The sequence below is a fragment of the Pongo pygmaeus genome, chromosome 11 (genome assembly GCF_028885625.2).
Source record: "Pongo pygmaeus isolate AG05252 chromosome 11, NHGRI_mPonPyg2-v2.0_pri, whole genome shotgun sequence".
NCBI classification, from domain to species: Eukaryota; Metazoa; Chordata; class Mammalia; order Primates; family Hominidae; genus Pongo; species Pongo pygmaeus.
Genome location: NC_072384.2, coordinates 70,103,553 through 70,123,832, shown reverse-complemented (window position 1 = coordinate 70,123,832; position 20,280 = coordinate 70,103,553). Strand labels below are relative to the sequence as shown.

Sequence of the window (20,280 nt, the reverse complement as noted above, 5' to 3'; positions counted from 1 at the left end):
GTTCTGCACAGACAGGATGTTGAGAAAATGTTCAGAAGGAACGACAGCAAATAAGGATTAGGAAGTCTGGATTATAGGAGATTTCCTAGCTTCTATCTGTAAAATGAAGCAAGATTCCTAGCCTACTTCTCAGGGTTACTATAATGATAATTACGGGAAGTAAGGTGTGTGAAAGTGCTTTGAATAGACTAAATTGCTATGCAAAAGTATAAAATAACTATACCTGTCAGCTAATCAAAAAGAAAACAACTTCCTCCACCTCTAGGATCATTCCTGCTCCTACAGTTCTGGTTTCCTGTGAAGCAAAGTTATTTACTTTACTATACATTTTCCTTAAAAGGAAAATGCTCTAAGGCTGGGCGCGGTGGCTCACACCTGTAATCCTAGCACTTTGGGAGGCCGAGGCAGGCGGATCACGAGGTCAGGAGATCGAGACCATCTTGGCTAACACGGTGAAACCCCGTCTCTACTAAAAATACAAAAAAAAAAAATTAGCTAGGAGTGGTGGCGGGCACCTGTAGTCCGAGCTACTTGGGAGGCTGAGGCAGGAGAATGGCATGAACCTGGGAGGCGGAGTTTGCAGTGAGCTGAGATGGCGCCACTGCACTCCAGCCTAGGCAACAGAGTGAGACTCCGTCTCAAAAAATAAAAAATAAAAAATAAAAAGGAAAATGCTCTAAATGTTTATAGCAGCTTTATTCATAATCACCAAGAACAGGAAACAATCCAATTGTCCTTCAGCTGGTAAATGAATAAAATTGTGGTACATCCATACACTGAAATTCTGCTCAGCAATGAAAATAAATGAACTACTAAAAAACGCAACATGCAGATGAATCTCAGAAGCATTATGCTAAGTGAAAAAAGCCAGACTCAAAAGTTTCACACTGTATGACTCCATTTACAGAGTCAAGACTATAAGGACAAGACTCTGGAAGAGGTAAGACTATAGGACAGAAAACCCATTAGTGAGGGTGAGGGGGGGTGGATGTCAAGAAGGGCATAAGGGAACTTTTTGGAAATGTTCTTTTTCTTGATTATGGAGGGGATCTAGTTTTCTCAAACTGAATTTTACTGTATGTAAATTATACTTAATAGACTTTTAAGAATTTACTAGAATTTTAAAAAATAAGGCCTCCTTTTCTTCAAACTGGATCTATTCCTAGAAAGCAGGAATAGATTTGCTTCTAATCCATCAGAGGAAAGAGTCTGATGGGGAGAGCCTTGCTGTTGATGAGGGACTTTTCACAACCATTTGCATCATTGACCATAGCTGGTTTTGACACTAAGCACTTGGCTCAAAGTCTATGAAATTAGCAGGCTCTAGTTACTTGTACATCTCAACCGTCACAACTTTATTGATGAGAATGGCTACCAGCTGTCACCCTTGCCTCTGCTTCTGTATTTGGTGATTCAGACTTCATGGCCACAGCAAATCAAACCGTGATCCTGCTATGGCTCATCGTGTTGAGGTTTGAACTCCTGGCCAAACGGCTGTCGTTCAGCTGTTAGGCTGCCAATCACCCGTCACTGTGGGTTAAACATGATACGTACACCAAGATCTTCCAGCTCTTCAGACATCTGAAAGGCAACTTGCTTTCCACACCAGAAGGCAACAAATCTGGGTGATATTTAGCTCCTAGATTTTAGAATTTCTGGCTTTACAGAAGCAGGGTGACAAGGGAACTTGCTATCTTTCAGAACAAGTTGCAAAAGGGCCTCAAACTAGTGAGGGGGACAAATGATGTCAGGAGCACACCTAAGTCTTAACAATTTTGAGGTTCCTGAAAATTTTATATACACAAACGAATCAAGGTTTCAGCATGAATGGAGCACAGCTCTTCGCAAAAAAACAAAAACAAAACCACTTGAAATCTCTTACATGTTATTGTTGTATTCTATTTTTTCCCTGTCAAATAAATAAGACGTAAGTTAAGACTTGGAAAATTCTTTTTATGAAGATTTTACTGTAATCGAATTTGAGATTTGACAGGTACTATTTTTCTCCAGAAATGAAAGAAATTGTTTCATCTTTTTGAAGTTACAGCATTTTGTTTTTGTTTTTTGAGACGGGGTCTCACCGTGTCACCCATATTGGAGTGCAGTGGTGCGATCTTGGCTCACTGCAACCTCTGCCTCCTGGGTTCATGCAATCCTCCCCGCTCAGCCTCCCAAGTACCTGGGATTACAGGCGTGCGCCACCATGTCCAGCTAATTTTTGTGTTTTTAGTAGAGATGGGATTTTGCCATATTGGCCAGGCTGGTCTCAAACTCCTGACCTCAAGTGATCCACCCACCTCGGCCTCCCAAAGTGCTGGGATTATATGCTTGAGCCACTGTGCCCGGCCTGAAGTTACAGCATTATTATGTTCTCCATAGAAGAGTATTTCACAGAGTTTTCCCACCCCCGCCCCCAGTGAAGTTCACATTTAGGAAGGGAGTACAGAGAGGGAAGTAACATTTCATTTAGTGAATACGTACCATGTGCCAGGTACTGTGCAGGATGCTTTGCATATATTACCTGCTACCATTTTCATAGCAGTCCTGAGGATTAGGCCTTAATGAGTCCCATTTTACAGCTGAGGAAACTAAGGCTCAGAAGTTAAGGAACTTTCCCCAAACTACATGGCAAATGGCAGCATAGCCATCATTTAACTTTCATTGTTTGACTCTAAACTCCACATGCCTAGGACAGTATTTTAACTCTTTCCAAAGCTTTGACTGGTACCTTATGTCTAATGTGTCATATTCAAGATGGAAACCAATGGCAGGGCATGGTCTACTGGAAAGAGCACCGAGTGAAGGCTCTGAAGAGGGCTCTGAAACCAGTGTTTAAACTCGCAGAACACGTAAGGGGAGACACAACTTATTTAACTCTCTGTGCTCCTGGTTCCTCTGTTAAGAGGTAAAACAAAGTCTGCCTTTCTATTTCCAAGAGTCTCTTGAAGAAAAATAGCATGATCATTCTTGCCACAGCCCAGTTAGCTTTCCCCTAAATGTTTCTTTACTATTGTATAGTTACAGTCTACACAACTAATAAAAGTTATAAAATGTGATAACATATTTTACGATTCTACATGAAATTTTTTTAAAGACGTAAAGACAACTCGAGTATGTAATTGATCATAATAATGTTGTTTCATTCCGTGTTGAGGTGGCAAAGATACCTTTTCAGGCACCACTTCTTTGCGGCCGAGTCTGGAATGCTAAACAAGGTTCATAATGGAGAAAACTGATTCCAGATTGTAGGCTCTAACCACTGGCATCCTCCGAACTTATAATATCGAGTCCTAGGGGTACCTACTGTTGCACAAAAGTTTCATCTTAAGCATACTTGTGCCATGCCAGTACGATGTTGGGCACGAGTGGACCTCCAGCCCACAATGACTTTGCAGCTTCCTCTCTGTGCATTAGGTAAACGGTATTCTGCCCTCTGGCTTATTTAATCCTAGCATGGGCAATAATTTTATTCCATAGCAAAGGAGATTCCTGTGCATTCCAAGCTATGCCATGACAAAAATTCTATGGTTTGTGCCAAAGAGAGATTTGGCAGAGCTCATTTCTTGTCAGAAACCTTGAAGCCACAGGCCATCCTCTCTCTGTACTACACCACTTGCTCTAAGCCTTGTCACAGACAAGGTATGTTTTCCTAAAGTAAACCACAATGCTTGCCCCCTAGACATTTTCCCCTACAAGATATGTTAAGCCTGCAGCTGTCAGAAATCAGCCCCAGGCCAGGCACAGTAGCTCACACCTGTAATCCCAGCACTTTGGGAGGCTGAGGGGTGTGGATCACTTGAGGTCAGGAGTTCGAGACCAGCCTGACCAACATGGTGAAACCCCATCTCTACTAATAAAAGAGCTGGGTGTGGTGGTGTATGTCTGTAATCCTAGCTACTCGGGAGGCTGAGGCAGGAGAATCCCTTGAACTCGGGAAGGGGAGATTGCAGTAAGCCAAGAATGCGCCATTGCACCCCAGCCTGGGTGACAGAGCGAGACTCCATCTCAAAAAAAAAAAAAAAGAAAAAGAAGAAAGAAAGCCCCACTTTCTCAAGTATGGGAGAGCTAGGGAAACCAAGATAGCATGAGAGTGAAGTGAGCAGGACCCCTCGCCTAGGACTGAAGGGCATCCTGTCTTGTGTTAAACAAAGGTTTAGAAGATGGCGGGGTAGGGGGATGGGGAGGGCTAGTTTGCAGTTCACAGTGCATCTCAAGCTCAGGTGCACCAGGTAAATTATTTCCCCCAGATGTTTCATTGCTATTCTGTGGATATGTGGATATGGAAAACACCAGGAAAAGAGAAGAAGCTGCCTCCTGCCCTATGGCCAAGAAGAGTTTGGATCTTGTCTTCTCTCACACCTGTGCTTCCTCTGATAAAGAATGTCAGTTTGAGGAATTAAGCTTTTGTGTGAAATGACCAGGGATCTAAGAAATAGAAATGAAATGAGTGAAGAAAAAGTGAAATAGAGGTAGAACTACAAATAGAGACACAGAAAAGTGTGACAGAGGGCATGATTGTTTTCCTTCTGTTTGTTCAAAATGGACCTTTTCTCTCAATGGTGCATTTACTTACAGTCCCCCTCTTGTTTGGCTTGGGATCAACAATCTACTTATGTACAGCTTTAGCAGGATGGAAAATATCGACTACAGTCATTTTTACCTTCAAGAAGCATGGGTCATTTCAATGCATACCCTTGGCTGTGTTTTATAATAACTTGTACTCTTTGTATTGTTTTAGATTTTACAGAGCTCCTTTCCAATGAGTGTTGGCAAAATACAGAGTACTTGATTTATTCAAACAGCATTCCTTTGAGGGAAAGCATATTTTAGAGTGCTCTGTATTGGAGTTGGAGAATTTGAAGCCCCAAATTAAATCTCATTGTCTTACCACGGGAGCCCTAGCATAAAGTAGGTGCTTAACAAATAGTAGTTAAGTAAGTGAATGAAAGAAATATCCCAGTTTAAATATAGTTGTCCTGCACATGTAGGGATATATCGGGAAATTTAGTTCTAGGAAATTACAACCACCTAATCATTGCCAACCCACTGACGATGCTAAAGGAAACAGCCTTTTAAACAGCCTTTTGAAACGGCTAGGAGAAAACCTTGCACTGAAAGAGTTTAAAAGTTCAGGCAGTTTTATACACCAAAAACTTGGTTCTATTACAAAGTAGGGTCAGGCTGTCTGGATACGATGTTTGCTTTCTCTTCTGGTAGCAGCATTTAAAGCAACTCTGCTCTGCACGCATCACATGATGTGCCCAGTGGTTCCCAGCTGCAGTGGCTTAAAATGCCTGTTCACAGGCTCAAGGAAGGCACCCTGCCAGCCTTGTCAGAGTCCCTGCTGATGCTGGGAAAAGCACTCTCCCCAAAGAGCATCAGAGGAGAAATGGCCGTCACTGTTACAGCTATTGTTATCTTCTGATAACATCTGTGTTGTTGGCAGGGCCAAGGCGGGGAGTATGTAGGAAGCTGATCCAACAACAGAGAGAAAGAGAAAATAGCAATTTCCACAGCACTGAAGCAATTAGATGAAAATGTCCTGTAAACTAGTGGCTCTTCCGACTCCTCTGTGTGTGTGGGGGGAGAAGCAGTGAGGTGCTGGAAGACCACTCCTCCTGGGAGATGCTTCCAGCCCCTAGGGCTCCACTGTCACCTATTCAAAGGGCATTTCTCCTTTGAGACAGGGAGGACCACAACTTTGCTCTCATCTAAAACACATATCCTGAATTAGAGGGGCAGTTTTAAAGCCAGTGCTTTAGAAAAATTAATGAATGAGACACTACATGTAGGTGTTTAATAAAGTTCCCTGCAGTTTGTTTGTTTTGATAATTTTCACTGAGGAATGTAAGCTTTTTTTGGTTGAATAAATGTAGTTAGGTCCAATTTCTGAAACATAAGGTAATTTAAAAATATAGTAGATTAGCAATGGAATCAAGGTCACTGTTAGCTTTTACTTAGAATACACCATCTATTTGAACACTAATATGTACAGTTTTTTTCAGATTTTAACAAAGTATGTATTTTAATTATTTGGCATTTAAAGGAATGTGTTTTCCTGTGGCAAGAACCCATTGTCAGAATTAACCAATATAAAAAACAATGAAACGTGCCACTTCTTGCCAAGGTGATAGTCAGAGTTGCTTCCTACCTCCCCCAACCCCTCAGAAAAGAAACTGATGGATGATACCTTTGCTCAGGCTCCTTTACTTTCTCTTCCTCTCCCCTCTCCCCTCTCCTCCCTACATCTCATAAAGGCCCTTTATTGACTGTGCAGTGTTATACACATAGGAAATGTATCCTTGTGTACCCAGGGTATTTTTTTTCCGTTTGTTTTCTCTTCCAGCATTTGATTACTGGCTGGTGAACTGTTTGGGCCCACAGAGATCTCTAGACCACCAGCTCATGTATTTGAAAGGCATCTGTTTATTTTGAAAATGCAAATGTGGCCTACCTCAAAGACTGACAGGCAAGAAATGACCCACTGAGTTGGGGGAGAGGTTTCCAATCTGAAGCCCTGTCCCTCCCTCGATCACACCAAGACCACTGGCTGTTAGAACCACTGAAACCTGCTCCTGGAATCTGAATGAAGGGCCCACAATTAAAAATGAGCAATAATTAGCCAGGCAGATTATGTCTCACCCAGTTTAAAGTAATGATGAGGACATTTACCAAGGACTCTGAGCCTTTGAAATGGTGGCTCCTAAACTGAGGGCTGCCTGGAGGAGGGCCCGATAACAAGGACACAGAGTTCCTAATGGTGGCCGCCCAGTCCTTATGAGGAGAAAGCCTGGGAAGGTTAATACCCTGACTTTGATCTCTGTCAAGGCATACCAGCAAGAATTAATTTACATTTCAGATGAAAAAGGTTGACAGCATGAAAAGGCATCTTGTTTCTGGTATGTGAATGTGCCGTAATAGATCGGGAATTCTGAAAGGAAGTTCTGAGGAAGCTAAAGGGATAAGCCGCACGGCTGCTTTTATTGGGAAGGAGATGAAAGGAAAACAAATTTCAATATGCGCTGCTCTGTAGCAACATGTAGGCCAAATGCTTCCTAAATTTCAAGGGCTGCTCTTTTAAAAATATATAACATATCTTAGCAACACCACTTAAGAAAATACTATGGGCCAGAACTAGAAATACAAATGCATTCCACAGAATCTAAATTTCAAATGAAACGATTTGTTGAAAAAATGATAAATTAGAGAATAACCTTAGAAAACAACCGGAAATGGTTGTGCTATGATAACATCCCTAAGCCACTTCCTGCAGGCTCCTAAAGCAGGGAGCTGCTGTATCTGGGTCTGGTTCTACTCGGAAATGTCCTAGTGGGACGAAGAGAGGCTTGTAATGAGATTATGTTTGGAGAAGATCACAACCCCAAACAGAAAAGTCAGAATGAGTTGCTTTACTTCTTAGATACATGCAATTATGCCTTCAAATCTAAAGATAAGGAAAATATTCCCAAGTAAAAGTAAACTGCCCATAAAATTGCAAAGATTGCTACCCTATTCGTGCATCTTTACCACCAACAAAAACCAGCACAACAATTCCTGTCCGTGGTGTTGGCCAAAGGGCAGATGCTGTCTGCCTTTTTTCTGGCTGCCACACTACTTCTAAGAGGGCAGAGGTGGTGTTGGTGCCACCTTCATGCCCATCTAAGCTGCTGCAGACTCTGTTAATGGAAGTTCCCAACATCACTTGATAGGCAAGAACACTTTGGCTGCAAGGCTAAGAAAGGGGAGGTGCTTGCAAGACTAAAAAAAAAGGAAGGCGCCCTTAAAGAAATGTGTTTTCTAAAGTTCTCCTGGGTGCTTGTAAGGCTAAAAAAAAAAAAAAAAAAAAAAAAAAAGGGAGACACCCTTAAAGAAATATGTTTTTTAAAGTTCCGCTGAGCAACATTATCCTTCCACGGTAGCTTCCCCATAGGTGCTCCACTGAAAAGTTACAATTATTACTATCCTGATAGCATGATGATGAAGCAGACCCATTTCTGTTTTACAGCAGTATTCACTTGGCATTAACAGAGTGCAAAACAGGGAGCACGCTAAAGATGATTTTCACTTAGGGAAAATTGGATTTATGATTCCTATATACTGAACTCAGTGGATCAACAATAAATAAGCTCAAGCAAGTTTAAATTTTAAAACACATGTTGGGCTTTGTACCAAACTGCAAGATCAGAAATCAGTTTGGTACCCTCTTTTAATGAGAGATTATGTGTGTGTGTGTGTGTGTGTGTGTGTGTGTGTGTGTGTGTTGGGAGGCAGGCAAGTAGGGAACAAATGATGCACTTTAAGTTCTCTCTTAAGCTGTAACAAGAATTGCATCCCTCTTCCTGGGGCTTTGAAGTTGTAGAGCTTAGAATTCCTAGGGGATGGTGTTAAAAGTTAACATTTGCATTTTAATAGCACCCTTTCCTCCCAACTATTTTAGTTTTGAATGAAGACATCAGGCTTCTACAGTGGTCTAAGAGTTCTGAGAAGTTTACTTGGAGCCAGGTTCTGGGCAGGGACCTCTTTGAAAAGGTTGCAGCTGTTTTATGTAAGAGTTTACTTCAAGCTCAGCTGTATGTGAAATCCTATCTCTCTCTCTGCTGCTGAGTCTACCAGCCTGGCTATTTCTCTCATTCTGTCTCTAATTTCTTGTGGCTCCTGGAGCTCAGGGGCCTGTTTCTTCCAGAGCCTCGAGTAGGAATATGCAGTTTCAAATGAGGGAAGGAGCCCAGCCTGGCACCCACAGTGGACACTGCCATTTGCAGAAGAGCAGAGTGACTGAAGAGCCAGAGAGGGGACGGATGAGTCAGAAACCAGAGCTTACACCTCTCAGGCTGCCAACAGTAAGCTGAGCCATAACAGCCACCGTGTGCTCATGCCATGGGGCCCAGAGGACCATGATAGCCACATATAAGCCTGGGTTTGGGAAACTCAGTTTGCTGGGAAACTCCCTGAGTGATTCCTCCTCTGTGATGCTAAGAAACAGGTCTTGCATATAATTAGAGAATTCCAAAATGGGAAGGCACCTTCTGGACCTTTTTAACCAGCGCTCTCATTTAACAGATGAAGGACGTGTGACTCCGAGAGGGAAACGGTTTTGTTCAGGTGGCAGTATGCGATGCTGACTCTATCCAAACGGCCTGTGTTCAAATGCTGGCTCTGCAACTGATGAACTGTGTGATGGTGGACAAGTCCCTTCACTTCTCAGTGCCTCAATTTCCTCCTCTATAATATCAGGTATACAAGAGAACCCAGTCAGAGCATCCTTAGCCAAGTGTGGCAAACAGCAAATGCTCATGCTCACTGTTAGCATCATAGTTATCACACAAGGAGGGTCGGAACACTAGGACTCCTGTCTCCCAGAACTCTTGACTCATTCCAGTGCTCCTGAATTATTCACCTTTCAGCTTTTCTACATTCACAGGAAGTTAGTCACAGAATATTTTCAAGTGGACACTGTGAAAATGATGTTTTAATTACCTGCTTGATTATGAGCAGCAGACTCATTCCTTCTGTTGCTTATTTTCTTAAATTTCCTCCGAGCATCATATCCTCTCCAGGCTAAAAATATAAAACCATGTGCTAGGAATGACATTAATTTAAGAACGTGCCGGAGAATTGATATAAGCTGTTTTCTCCTCCAGTCTATTGCCCGTCTCATCCTCCCTCCTGCTTTCTCACTGAACAAAATAAGCAGAGGTACGTGATCTATGGCGAGAAGAGAGGCCTCTCTGTTCTCACAGCTTGGCTTTGAAGATGCTTCTGAGGGGTTGCTTTTGTTCAGGCAGTGATTTGTTCAGGCATTCTGGGTTCCACTGATGAATCACGTGGGACCCCTACTCCAGGTGAGATGGTTTCCTATCATTCTAATCCCTGGTGAAAGCCCTGTCTTCAAGACTTGAGGATATGATACGGGGGAGGGGTTTGGGAGGGATGGTAGAAAGGAACTGGAATAGCCTGACCCTTTCAAAATCTGTTATTTGGGAGAAAAATATAAATATGAAAGTTGAAGAAGAGAAAGAGCGGAGTCAAGGGAAATAGTAAGTAGCACAACACCGTCATTTGCTGTGAGTGAATTCTGTGCCGAGAGGTATGCTGAGGGAGAGGAAAGATGTGCAGTGGGAAGGGAAAAGGCACGGAAGAAAGGTGAAGAAAAAGAGAGAAAAGAGGAAGGGACTATCTGGGGCAAAGGTGGTAAGCCCTTTAGATACAAAACTGGGGCATTAAGCCACCCACGAGGAGCATAATGTCTCTTTGTTCCTCCCATCTCAGCATCACAACGCTCGAAGTTGCTGGGTGAGCTCATGAAGTCCAAAATAGACTGAGCCACATTAGGATTCTGGGTTATGAGAGCATAAGGGAAATCATCCACTTTGTTCAAGATCTGGTGCTTTCATAATCATTTATGTCTATTGCACAGGAACTTAAATGTTGTGTGTAACACTAATAACGCATATATGTAAACAAAGAGGCACTGACTAGGCAGGGCACATGAAAGAGATTAACAACCTGTTCCCTTGGTTTATAAGTTCCATCTGGACTAGAAAAGCCTTCTGGAAATGGCATTAGTAACTCTGGTACTGAACACCCGACCACAGACCTGAACTGTATATTATCTCAGTCATTCTGGGAGATGCGGCACATATCTGTGTGACTGGGGCTTTACATCACTGGTCCATTTATACTGCCACTATCTATCCTGTCACTCATGTTGTAAAGACTTGTTTGCTTACCTGCAGGTCAGCGACCATGGCAGTTGTTGGGGCTCAGATAGTAATTTTCCAAAATACGCTGCTTTGAACTTCAAACTTAGAGCACCTGGGTAGCAGCAAATGCAGGGAAGGGCTTTCTCTGAACTCTCCCTATCTATTAAAGGCAAGCTCCTCCAGAAGACATTCAACTGTGTGAATCCCTTCCCCAGATATCTCCTCAACCAGGAGAAACTGATGCATACCCCAGGAAGGAAGACTGGAGTAAATATCACCCAGAGGTCAGAGGAACTTTGTCCCAGGCTATTGCTGTTCTTTAGGCCCATTCATTTCCCTTGTAAACCTTTGAATCTTCCCTTAAAATTATCTACATCCTCCACTTCCCTCTCCCCTGTGAAGAGGGTATTTAAGCTTCAACCATCTGGCCTTTGAGTTTCACACTTTTTATGACTTGCATGTTAATAAATTTGTATGTCTTTTCTCCTGTTAATCTGTCTTTCTCAGTTTGTTTTATAGACTCAAATTATCAAACCTTCAGGACACGGACAGAAAGTTTCTTTCACCCCTACACAGTCTTGCTCATGGCTGTGATTTCAGCACCTGGCACAGAACCTGTGTAGTAGGCACTTGATACACATTTCATACACATTTGCTAAAGCAAGGAAGGAAAGAAGGAAGGAAGGAAGGAAGGAGGGGAGGGAGGGAGGGAAGGGAGAAGGAAGGGAGGGAGGGAGGGAAGGGAGAAGGAAGGGAGGGAGGGAGGGAAGGGAGAAGGAAGGGAGGGAGGGAGGGAAGGGAGAAGGAAGGGAGGGAGGGAGGGAAGGGAGAAGGAAGGGAGGGAGGGAGGGAAGGGAGAAGGAAGGGAGGGAGGGAGGGAAGGGAGAAGGAAGGGAGGGAGGGAGGGAAGGGAGAAGGGAGGGAGGGAGGGAAGGGAGAAGGAAGGGAGGGAGGGAGGGAAGGGAGAAGGAAGGGAGGGAGGGAGGGAGGGAAGGAGGGAGGGAAACCACTTAGAAGAGAAACAGTTGAGTATTCCCCAGTACTTAATGACATGCCAATACCCAGGGCAGTATTTATGAGAGCTGGACCATTTACCTGACTGGATGGCAATGGCTCCCTTCTCTCTCTTCTCTCTGACTCTTTTGTATTTCCTGGCTCCAAGCCACCCCTTGGTATATGCCTGTAGCACAACCACTCTGCCTATGACTTCTCGAAGCAGCACATTTAATTGCTCAACATGGTAATATTTGAGAAAAACCTGAAATGAGACATTAGTTTTAGCATTACATATGGGTTCCTCAGCAGAAATTCACTCCACTACCGCATATTCTAAATGAAAATATTAAAACAATGATATAAATAAAGTTTATAGCGATGTGACTTATGCTCACATTACTGACTTCATGGGGGTAAATACAATTCTCCTTCTAAGATTGAGCCAATCCTTGATAATTGATATAAACAGATGATGAGGTCAACAGGGTTTTAGCGATTCCAAATGCTCTCCAGGCCTGTCTCATGTCAGTCAGGAGTTCATTTTCTCAGTTTGAGCTCTATCTACTCTCTTTCCCCATAGCCTCTGATAAAGGTACTAACCAAGAGGACTGACCCAGCCAACAGTGGAAGTTCAGAGGGCGAGGTACCTGGATGATCCACAGTGATCTGTTGAGGAGGAGCAATGCTGCCATCGACTCTCAGGCTGAGGCTGGTTTTATAAGGCAATCAGGATAGACCATAAAAACCTGGGATCCTATGGGGACGTGATGTTCTCCCACATGAAAAGCTACAGATGCTGAGACTAATAATCAGGCTATGCAGCAAATAACATGAGTCCCGTGAAAAAATGGACAAAATTCTACTAGAAACTCATCACTGCCATTAATATGATTTGTGTATTTACATGTGGTACTGGAATAAGCAGCATTGAGAAAAGAAACATTTTTAAATGAGCTCAAAGATCTCATTCTAAAAATGCTAAATGGCTCTCAAATTACACACAGAACAGGAGGCAAACCCTCCTCCTCTGCTCCCTAAGGTCCCCAACCTCTTGACTTAAGACCAGCAGAGATCATTGTTAGGTTGGAGTCTTGTTTGCTAAGCTACACAACTTACAGAGCCATTCATGCCAGTGACATCACTGACAAGAGACAAAGAAATCATACGGGACAATTTGAACAATAAAGAACGAACTACCTTTGTTTTTCCCAGCACCCAGTGATCTAATCTGGACTTTTCCAAGATAGCCACACAGCTCTCTTTGCTAGCAAGAGGTGTTTGATGTGCTCTGAATGCCAAGTAATAATACCTGCAAAACAAAACAGTTAAGTGAAGCATTTTCAGTCACCATTTGACTCAGCATAGAAGAATTACTTGGGACCATTGACAACCTTGTTTTTTAATAGTAAATATTTGTCGAGCACCAATAATAGCATAGTAGGTAGTAAAAGATACAAAATTTATACTTATGAACTTGGCTCTTCCTTACTTTCATATGTTCTGCAATGTATATTTATTTCCCTTTTAATGTTGCTTTGTAATTCATATTCAGTGCATACTTGGTGTCTAGTGCATTCAAAATCAAAATAGTCTTTTTAGAAAGCTGAAACTTAGACAACTCTCCTAATGAAAGTAATACTCCTAAATATTAGTATTACTATTATAAAAAATAAATTCCATTGTATATATTTTGACTCTGCTTTGCAAAGTCCCATCTAAAGCAATTTGTAGATAGCAGAAGTGATGACAGCCTAACACTACTGATTCTGCTGAGCTATTCATCTTACTCAGCGTATAGAGGAGGTGTATTTTCTTGATACAATCATGAAAACCACATTTGTTTTCTTAAATTACTTCATTTTAGTGATCTTCTAAACTTTCAGATTAAAGAGTTTCAAAGAACATTGTAGTGAAGGAAAAGTATCTTTTTTTTTTTTTTTTTTTCTGAGGCAGAATTTCGCTCTTGTTGCCCAGGCTAGAGTCCAGTGGTGCCATCTCGGCTCACTGCAACCTCTGCCTCCTGGGTTCAAGCGATTCTCCTGCCTCAGCCTCCCGAGTAGCTGGGGATTACAGGCATACGCCACCACATCCAGCTAATTTTGTATTTTTAGTAGAGACGGGGTTTCACCATGTTGGTCAGGCTGGTCTTGAACTCCTGACCTCAGGTGATCCACCCGCCTTAGTGTCCCAAAATGCTGGGATCACAGGCGTGAGCCACCTTGCCCAGCCAGGAAAAATATCTTTTCCTCACCCATCCAAGTTCACAGCTGAGGCCCCTAGAACAAGAGACAGATAAACAAGAGAAATGCGTACCAATTCATTTAACGTAAGTTTTAAGTGACACAGGAGCCTTCATGAGGAAATGAAAACCTGAAGAAACAATTAAACTTGTGTATTTCTTTTCTTTTTTGAGACTGAGTCTCACTCTGTTGCCCAGGCTGGAGTGCAGTGGCGTGATCTCAGCTCACTGCAAGCTCCGCCTCCCGGGTTCGCACCATTCTCCTGCCTCTCAGCGTCCCGAGTAGCTGGGACTACAGGCGCCCGCCACTGTGCCCGGCTAATTTTTTGTATTTTTAGTAGAGACACGGTTTCACCATGTTAGCCAGGATGGTCTCAATCTCCTGACCTCGTGATCCGCCCACCTTGACCTCCCAAAGTGCTGGGATTACAGGCGTGAGCCACCGCGCCTGGCCTAGACTTGTGTATTTCTATGCCAACTTTGATGAAGAAGTGGATGATGGTGGAGAAACAGAATTGAAAAAAGAGTTTATTACCCTAATGGTAATTAACTGAGGAAATTTAGCAAGACCTGTTTGTTCAGATTCTTCTCTGTGTCCCTGTGTCTTCAGAGATACAAATGTTCCTTTTCTCTGGGTATAGGAAGAGTACCTTTCACATGTGGGTCTTATGAACTGCTTCAGGGCAGAAGGGCAGGAGAAGGTGAGAGTGAACTTCCTGCCTCTGCTATTTTCTCAAATGCTACAGTGCCATATTTTGGGGTAGTGTGTCCTGAACTCCATCATTACCAAAAGAGTTTTTTCCTCCCCTTTCCTTTCTTCTCCTTTATTCTCCCTGTTTTTAAAAAATATAACTTGTTGAGGCACCAGGCATAGTGGCTTATTCCTATAATCCCAGTACTTTGAGAGGCCAAAGTGGGAGGATCACTTAAGCCCAGGAGTTCAAGACCAGCCTGGGCAACATGGCCAAATCCCGTCTCTGCAAAAAATTTAAAAAATTAGCCAGGCATGGTGACATGTGCCTGTAGTCCCAGCTACTTGGGAGGCTGGAGCCCAGAGTTTGGGGCTGCAGTGAGCCATGATCACACCACTGCACTCTAGCCTGGGTGACACAAGGAGATCTTGTCTCAAAATTTAAAAATATACATATATATAAATATGTATTTTATATATTATATTATACATATATATTATATATAACTTTTTGAATATATTATCCTTTTAGAAAATCTCACCTTAGTTTTTCTTTAGAAAACTTGCAAGGCATTTTTTTCTCTGCTCTTTGCTGCCATCTATAATTAAGTTCAACCCCTTGAAAACTTTGAAATAAACTTAATGTCTTTGTCAAAGGATTTTCCTGCCATTCCTCAAACGAGACTAATCTGATATTTTGAAATTACTTTTAAATATAGAGCTGTTTTTACTTTTTAAAATGTGAAAGATATCCCTCCCCCCTGCCAAATATATCCATATCTTCCTGTTTATGGAAGAATAAGCGTACCTAATTAGTACTTGACTCATTCAACTTTATCTTCCTGCAACAAGATTATTTTGCAAGTTAGGATACAATGCTGAATTTGCTGGAAACATTTGCATTCAGAAACCCTGGGACTGTTTCCAAGGCTCTGAATCTCTGTTTCCACCTTTGGGGAGGAGCGGCAGTGCTGTCTGAACATGAACAGTAGCCAAGACCAGATGATGCTAGATCATTTGGCAGAACCCAGGAATCTGCTCATAGCAGATATCTTCCGGAGCTAAGTGGGACGAGGGAAAGCCAGGAGTCAAGCTTAGACCTTTCTCTGGACAGTTCATGGCATCAGCACAGATTCTTCAGCCCCAGGTTCTCCAGGACTGTAGTTTTGGTTATGATTTCTCTGACTTGGCTTTGGCCACGGCAAAAAGATTGTGTCATGGAGCACATAGGGATAGTGGGAATGGCTGGCAAATCTATTGCGGTGAGAAAAGTCAATGGTAAAATCAGGATTTCCTATACTTTTAGGACCAGCCATTTACAACATGAGCTCCACTGGCTTTAAGTAGCCCAGGCTTGCTTATGGTGAATGCTCAGTGTTACTGGTGATGAAGTATTTAAAGAATCTGATGAATGACCAGCACTTGAAAGATATAAGTGGAGTGCAAGATATGTTCCAGTTCACCAATCAAAGATTTATACTTATTTTTCGGACATCTATGGGTGTTTTTTTAGCAACTGTTAGTTTCTAAATAGGCAGAATGTATTCTGAACATTAATATTAGAACTTAACTTTGATTTTCAGTCCATCAACCAAAACATCTTAATTTATTATGATAATAATATTCATATCTACCTTAGTTCAGAAAGACATGGGTAACAGTACTATATGTAAAGAGGTAGTTTTCAAAATATAGTGAAGAAACATGTAAGTGACATATCTATAGTAATCAAGTAAGAAAAGCATAATATGTTTCCTTCATGGAATAATTTTGGATTCTAGCAGGCACCATGGTGATAAATCATTTTGAGCTCCTGTGTACTTCAATGTAAAGGCTAAGCTGAAAGGAATCAAGCCAAGAGGGCCATCAGGAAGGGAGAGTTTTCTGGAAAGATCCATTTTACCCCTTTCCTGAAGCAGCATGATGAGTTAAGCAAAAGATATGCAACAGCAAAATAATAAATGTAAAAGTCTGTCTTGAGAATCTGCACACTTTAGGGCATTGCAAAAACCAGACTTCCCTGAGCTGCCTCTTCTAAGTAGAATTGATTTTATATATTGGAGTCTGAGCACTGAGTTCAGAGTCAGAAGATCTCTGTCTCTAACTGTGGGTGAGTCACTCACCTCTCTGTACATAACTTTCCACAGGTGGGAATAGGAACCAGATAAGTGGTTCTTAACTCTTATCTTGGGTAGGGAGAAGGACATGGGGCTCTAGGCTTTGTGAAAGTCTGGTAAAAGCTATACAAATTCTATCTTGGAAAATACTCTTAACACAATACATTGCATACAACGTCAAGAAATCCACAACGTCAAGAAATCCACGTAACTTTTTTTTCTTTTTTCTCTTCTTTTTTTTTTTTTTTTTTTTTGAGACACAGTTTAATTCTGTTGCCCAGGCTGGAGTACAGTGGTGTGATCTGGGCTCTCTGCAACCTCTGCCTCCCAGGTTCAAGCAATTCTTGTGCCTCAGCCTCCTGAGTAGCTGGGATTGCAGGCATGTGCCACCACACCTGGCTAACCTTTGTATTTTTAGTAGAGACGGGGCTTCACTATATTGGCCAGGCAGATCTTGAATTCCTGACCTCAAGTGATCTGCCCGCCTCAGCCTCCCAAAGTGCTGAGATTACAGGCATGAGCCAACGCATCTGGCCCCACATAACTTCTGATGGCCCTCAAGGACCAAAGAGCACTTCCTGCTGCAGAACTTTATGAAGACATAAATTTCCCAAGGCTTCATTTTATTAAAACATATAAGCTATCAAAATAGCAAGTATCCAGTTGAAAAATATCTCTATTCAAAAAATGTCATTTCATTTTCTGTCTAAAATGTTTTGTTGCATGGAATGCAGGCTGTTCAAGGAAGAGTTTTTAAATATAACAGGCAAAGCAGTTTGTTAGCAAAAGCAACAGGCAACTAGAGATACATCTTCCTGCATTTAAATTATGGAATCATAAACTGGAAGGATCTGTAAGATTCCAGGATATGTTTGTTTTATATTGCTGCATAACAAATTACTTCAAAATTTAATGCCTTAAAAACATATTTATCATCACACAGTTTCTGAGGGTCAGGAATTCAGGAGCAGCTTATTTCTGGCCCAGGGTCTCTCATGAGATTACAGTCCAGATGTCAGCCATGGCTGCAGTCATTTTAAAGCCTGACTGGCACTGGAGGATCCATTTCCAAGATGACTCACTCACATAGCTGTTGGTGGCAAGATTCCGTTCCTCACTGGCTGTTGGCAGGAGGCCTCAGCTCCTTGCCACATGGGCCTCTCCAGGGGACTGCCTGAGTCCTTTCATTATATAGAAGATGGCTTCCCTCAGAACAAAGCGTCTTGGGATTGCGGTGGGGGGCAGAGAGGGAGAGAAAGAGAAGAATTCACAATGTGTTTTATGGCCTAGGCTTAGAAGTGACATACTCTCATTTCTTCTATATTCTTCTATTCCTTAGAAGTGAGTCACTAAGTCCAGATCACATTCAATGGGAGAGGAATGAAGGGAAGAATATCAAATAATTTGTAGACATATGTTAAAGCCACCACAAAAGATCTCTCAAGCTCATCAAGTCTTCTATCTAGTAATGATAACAAAAACCACTCTCAATGATATAAAATGACTTATCCAAGATGACAGATTAAATGACAGAGGCTAAAATTATTATCCAAGGTCACCAATGTCCAGGTCATTAATATTTTTAAACAACTGACAAGACTCCAGCTAATGAAGTTTAATTTTTGATGCAAGGGGAAAAAAAACAAGACAGAGTAAAGTTAAATGCTACTTCTTGCCAGAAAGGAAAAGACTGACAAACTTGCCTACACAAAAATAAAATTTTCCTACCTAAAAAAAAAATCGCAGATTTGGGAAAAATTGATCTCTTTTAGTTTTTTAGCTTTTGTTTGTTTAGATATAATGGGTTTTCCATGTTACACTTTATTATGCTCTTTATAGAGAGGTCCCAACAAAATGCTATTGTTTGGAATGTAGGCACATCCCTCATCAAATCAATGGTGGTTAATTTCTTGGCTGACTGACTTAACTTGAAGAGTATTACCTTTGAGGGCAGAAGGGAGCTTTCATTTCCCTTCATTCTCCTTTCTTATGTTCTTTAGTGCAAATGAAGAAAAATCTTTGGTAAGACAGAGTAGGGAAACAGAGACTTTGTTAAATGCACCACAGTTGTCCTATGAGACCTGGTCCATGTCAGCAAAAACAAGATTTGTGGTCTTTGCTCTGGCTCCACTCAGAAGAATGTGAAGGACATAAGTCTGAGAAATTGTAACGACCAAACATTGCTTTTCCAGGATAGTGCCAGAAACAAAGTCTATCAGGTCTCCAAGAACTTCCAGGCTTTCCCCCAGAGGAAGCAGGACCTTAAAGAGAAGACAGGTAGGAGAGACTGAGGGCACTATGGAGAAGGAGTAAAGAGGGAATGTGGCCCTGGACTTTATTCAACATGAGCTCTGTATTTCTGAAAGACAACTTAATTATGGAGGAAAAGAAGTGTTTAGAAATTTTGGAATCTTTGTGTGTTCCTGATCAGTTGTCAGATTATTTCTTAGGTTGTTTTCGTTCATGTAAAGAACTAGTAGCTGACCTCTTTCAACACAACATGGGCAAAACTGAACTGAACTTAACTGATCAGACTTCAGACTCTACTACCACATGTCGAGAGCTACCACCTAGGCAGCTAGAATTTATAGGACAGAAAACTAGGAGAAAGCTAAAGATAAAGAGAACCCTGGAGATCTGTGGAGGATATCCTCAAGCATTCAGCAGAGTACTAACTGGCATATGCATACGAGGAAACTATCCAAGGCTGGAAAGAACCATCTGAGAGGATTAGAGGGAACAGTACCTAGTGCTTACAAAGGGCTGGCAATACCAGCTGCTTATGCCAGCCCGACCAGTTGACCTCATAATTCATAGGACAATAGAGTACTCAGAAGGATCTTACTTCATAGTGAGGAAATATTAGTCATTAACACAGCTCTGGTTCTACCTAACAAAACTTTTCTTTCTTTTTTTTTTTTTTTTGGAGACAGAGTCTCATCTCTGTCACCCAGGCTGAATGAAGTACAATGGTGAGATCCAGCTTACTGCAGCCTCTGCCTCCCAGGTTCAAGCGATTCTCCTGCCTCAGCTTCCTGAGTAGCTGGGATTGCAGGCATGCGCCACCACACCTGGCTAATTTTTGTATTTTTAGTAGAGACAGGGTTTTGCCACGTTGACCAGGCTGGTCTTGAACTCCTGACTCAAGTGATTGGCCTTCCAAAGTGCTGACATGTGTACATGACACATTTACCATGATATATCATATTCTGTTTCATAAAATATGACTTAATAAATTAAAAAATACATGGCCAGGCACGGTGGCTCATGCCTGTAATCCCAGCACTTTGGGAGGCCAAGGCGGGCAGATCATGAGGTCAGGAGATCGAGACTGTCCTGGCTAACGCGGTGAAACCCCGTCTCTACTAAAAATACAAAAAATTAGCCAGGCACGGTGGCGGGCACCTGTAGTCCCAGCTACTCGGGAGGCTGAGGCAGGAGAATGGCGTGAACCTGGGAGGCGGAGCTTGCAGTGAGCAGAGATCCCGCCACTGCACTCCAGCCTGTTGACAGAGCGAGACTCCCTCTCAAAAA

The 20,280-nt window shown here is 42.2% G+C and overlaps 1 protein-coding gene across 3 annotated transcripts in view; it reads right to left on the bottom strand.

The window, feature by feature from the left end:
* MYO3B (myosin IIIB) overlaps positions 1-20,280 on the bottom strand; it is a 485,003-nt gene that overhangs the window by 140,771 nt on the left and 323,952 nt on the right. For 2 of the 3 annotated variants that reach the window (XM_054476982.1, XM_054476983.2), the window contains exons 26-28: positions 12,897-13,008; positions 11,799-11,961; positions 9,478-9,558 (exon numbers count right to left, since the gene is read on the bottom strand). In XM_054476982.1, the coding sequence (XP_054332957.1) occupies positions 9,478-9,558; positions 11,799-11,961; positions 12,897-13,008 (356 nt within the window). The remainder of the gene's footprint in view (positions 1-9,477; positions 9,559-11,798; positions 11,962-12,896; positions 13,009-20,280) is intronic. The other variant, XM_054476984.1, reaches the window with a different exon arrangement.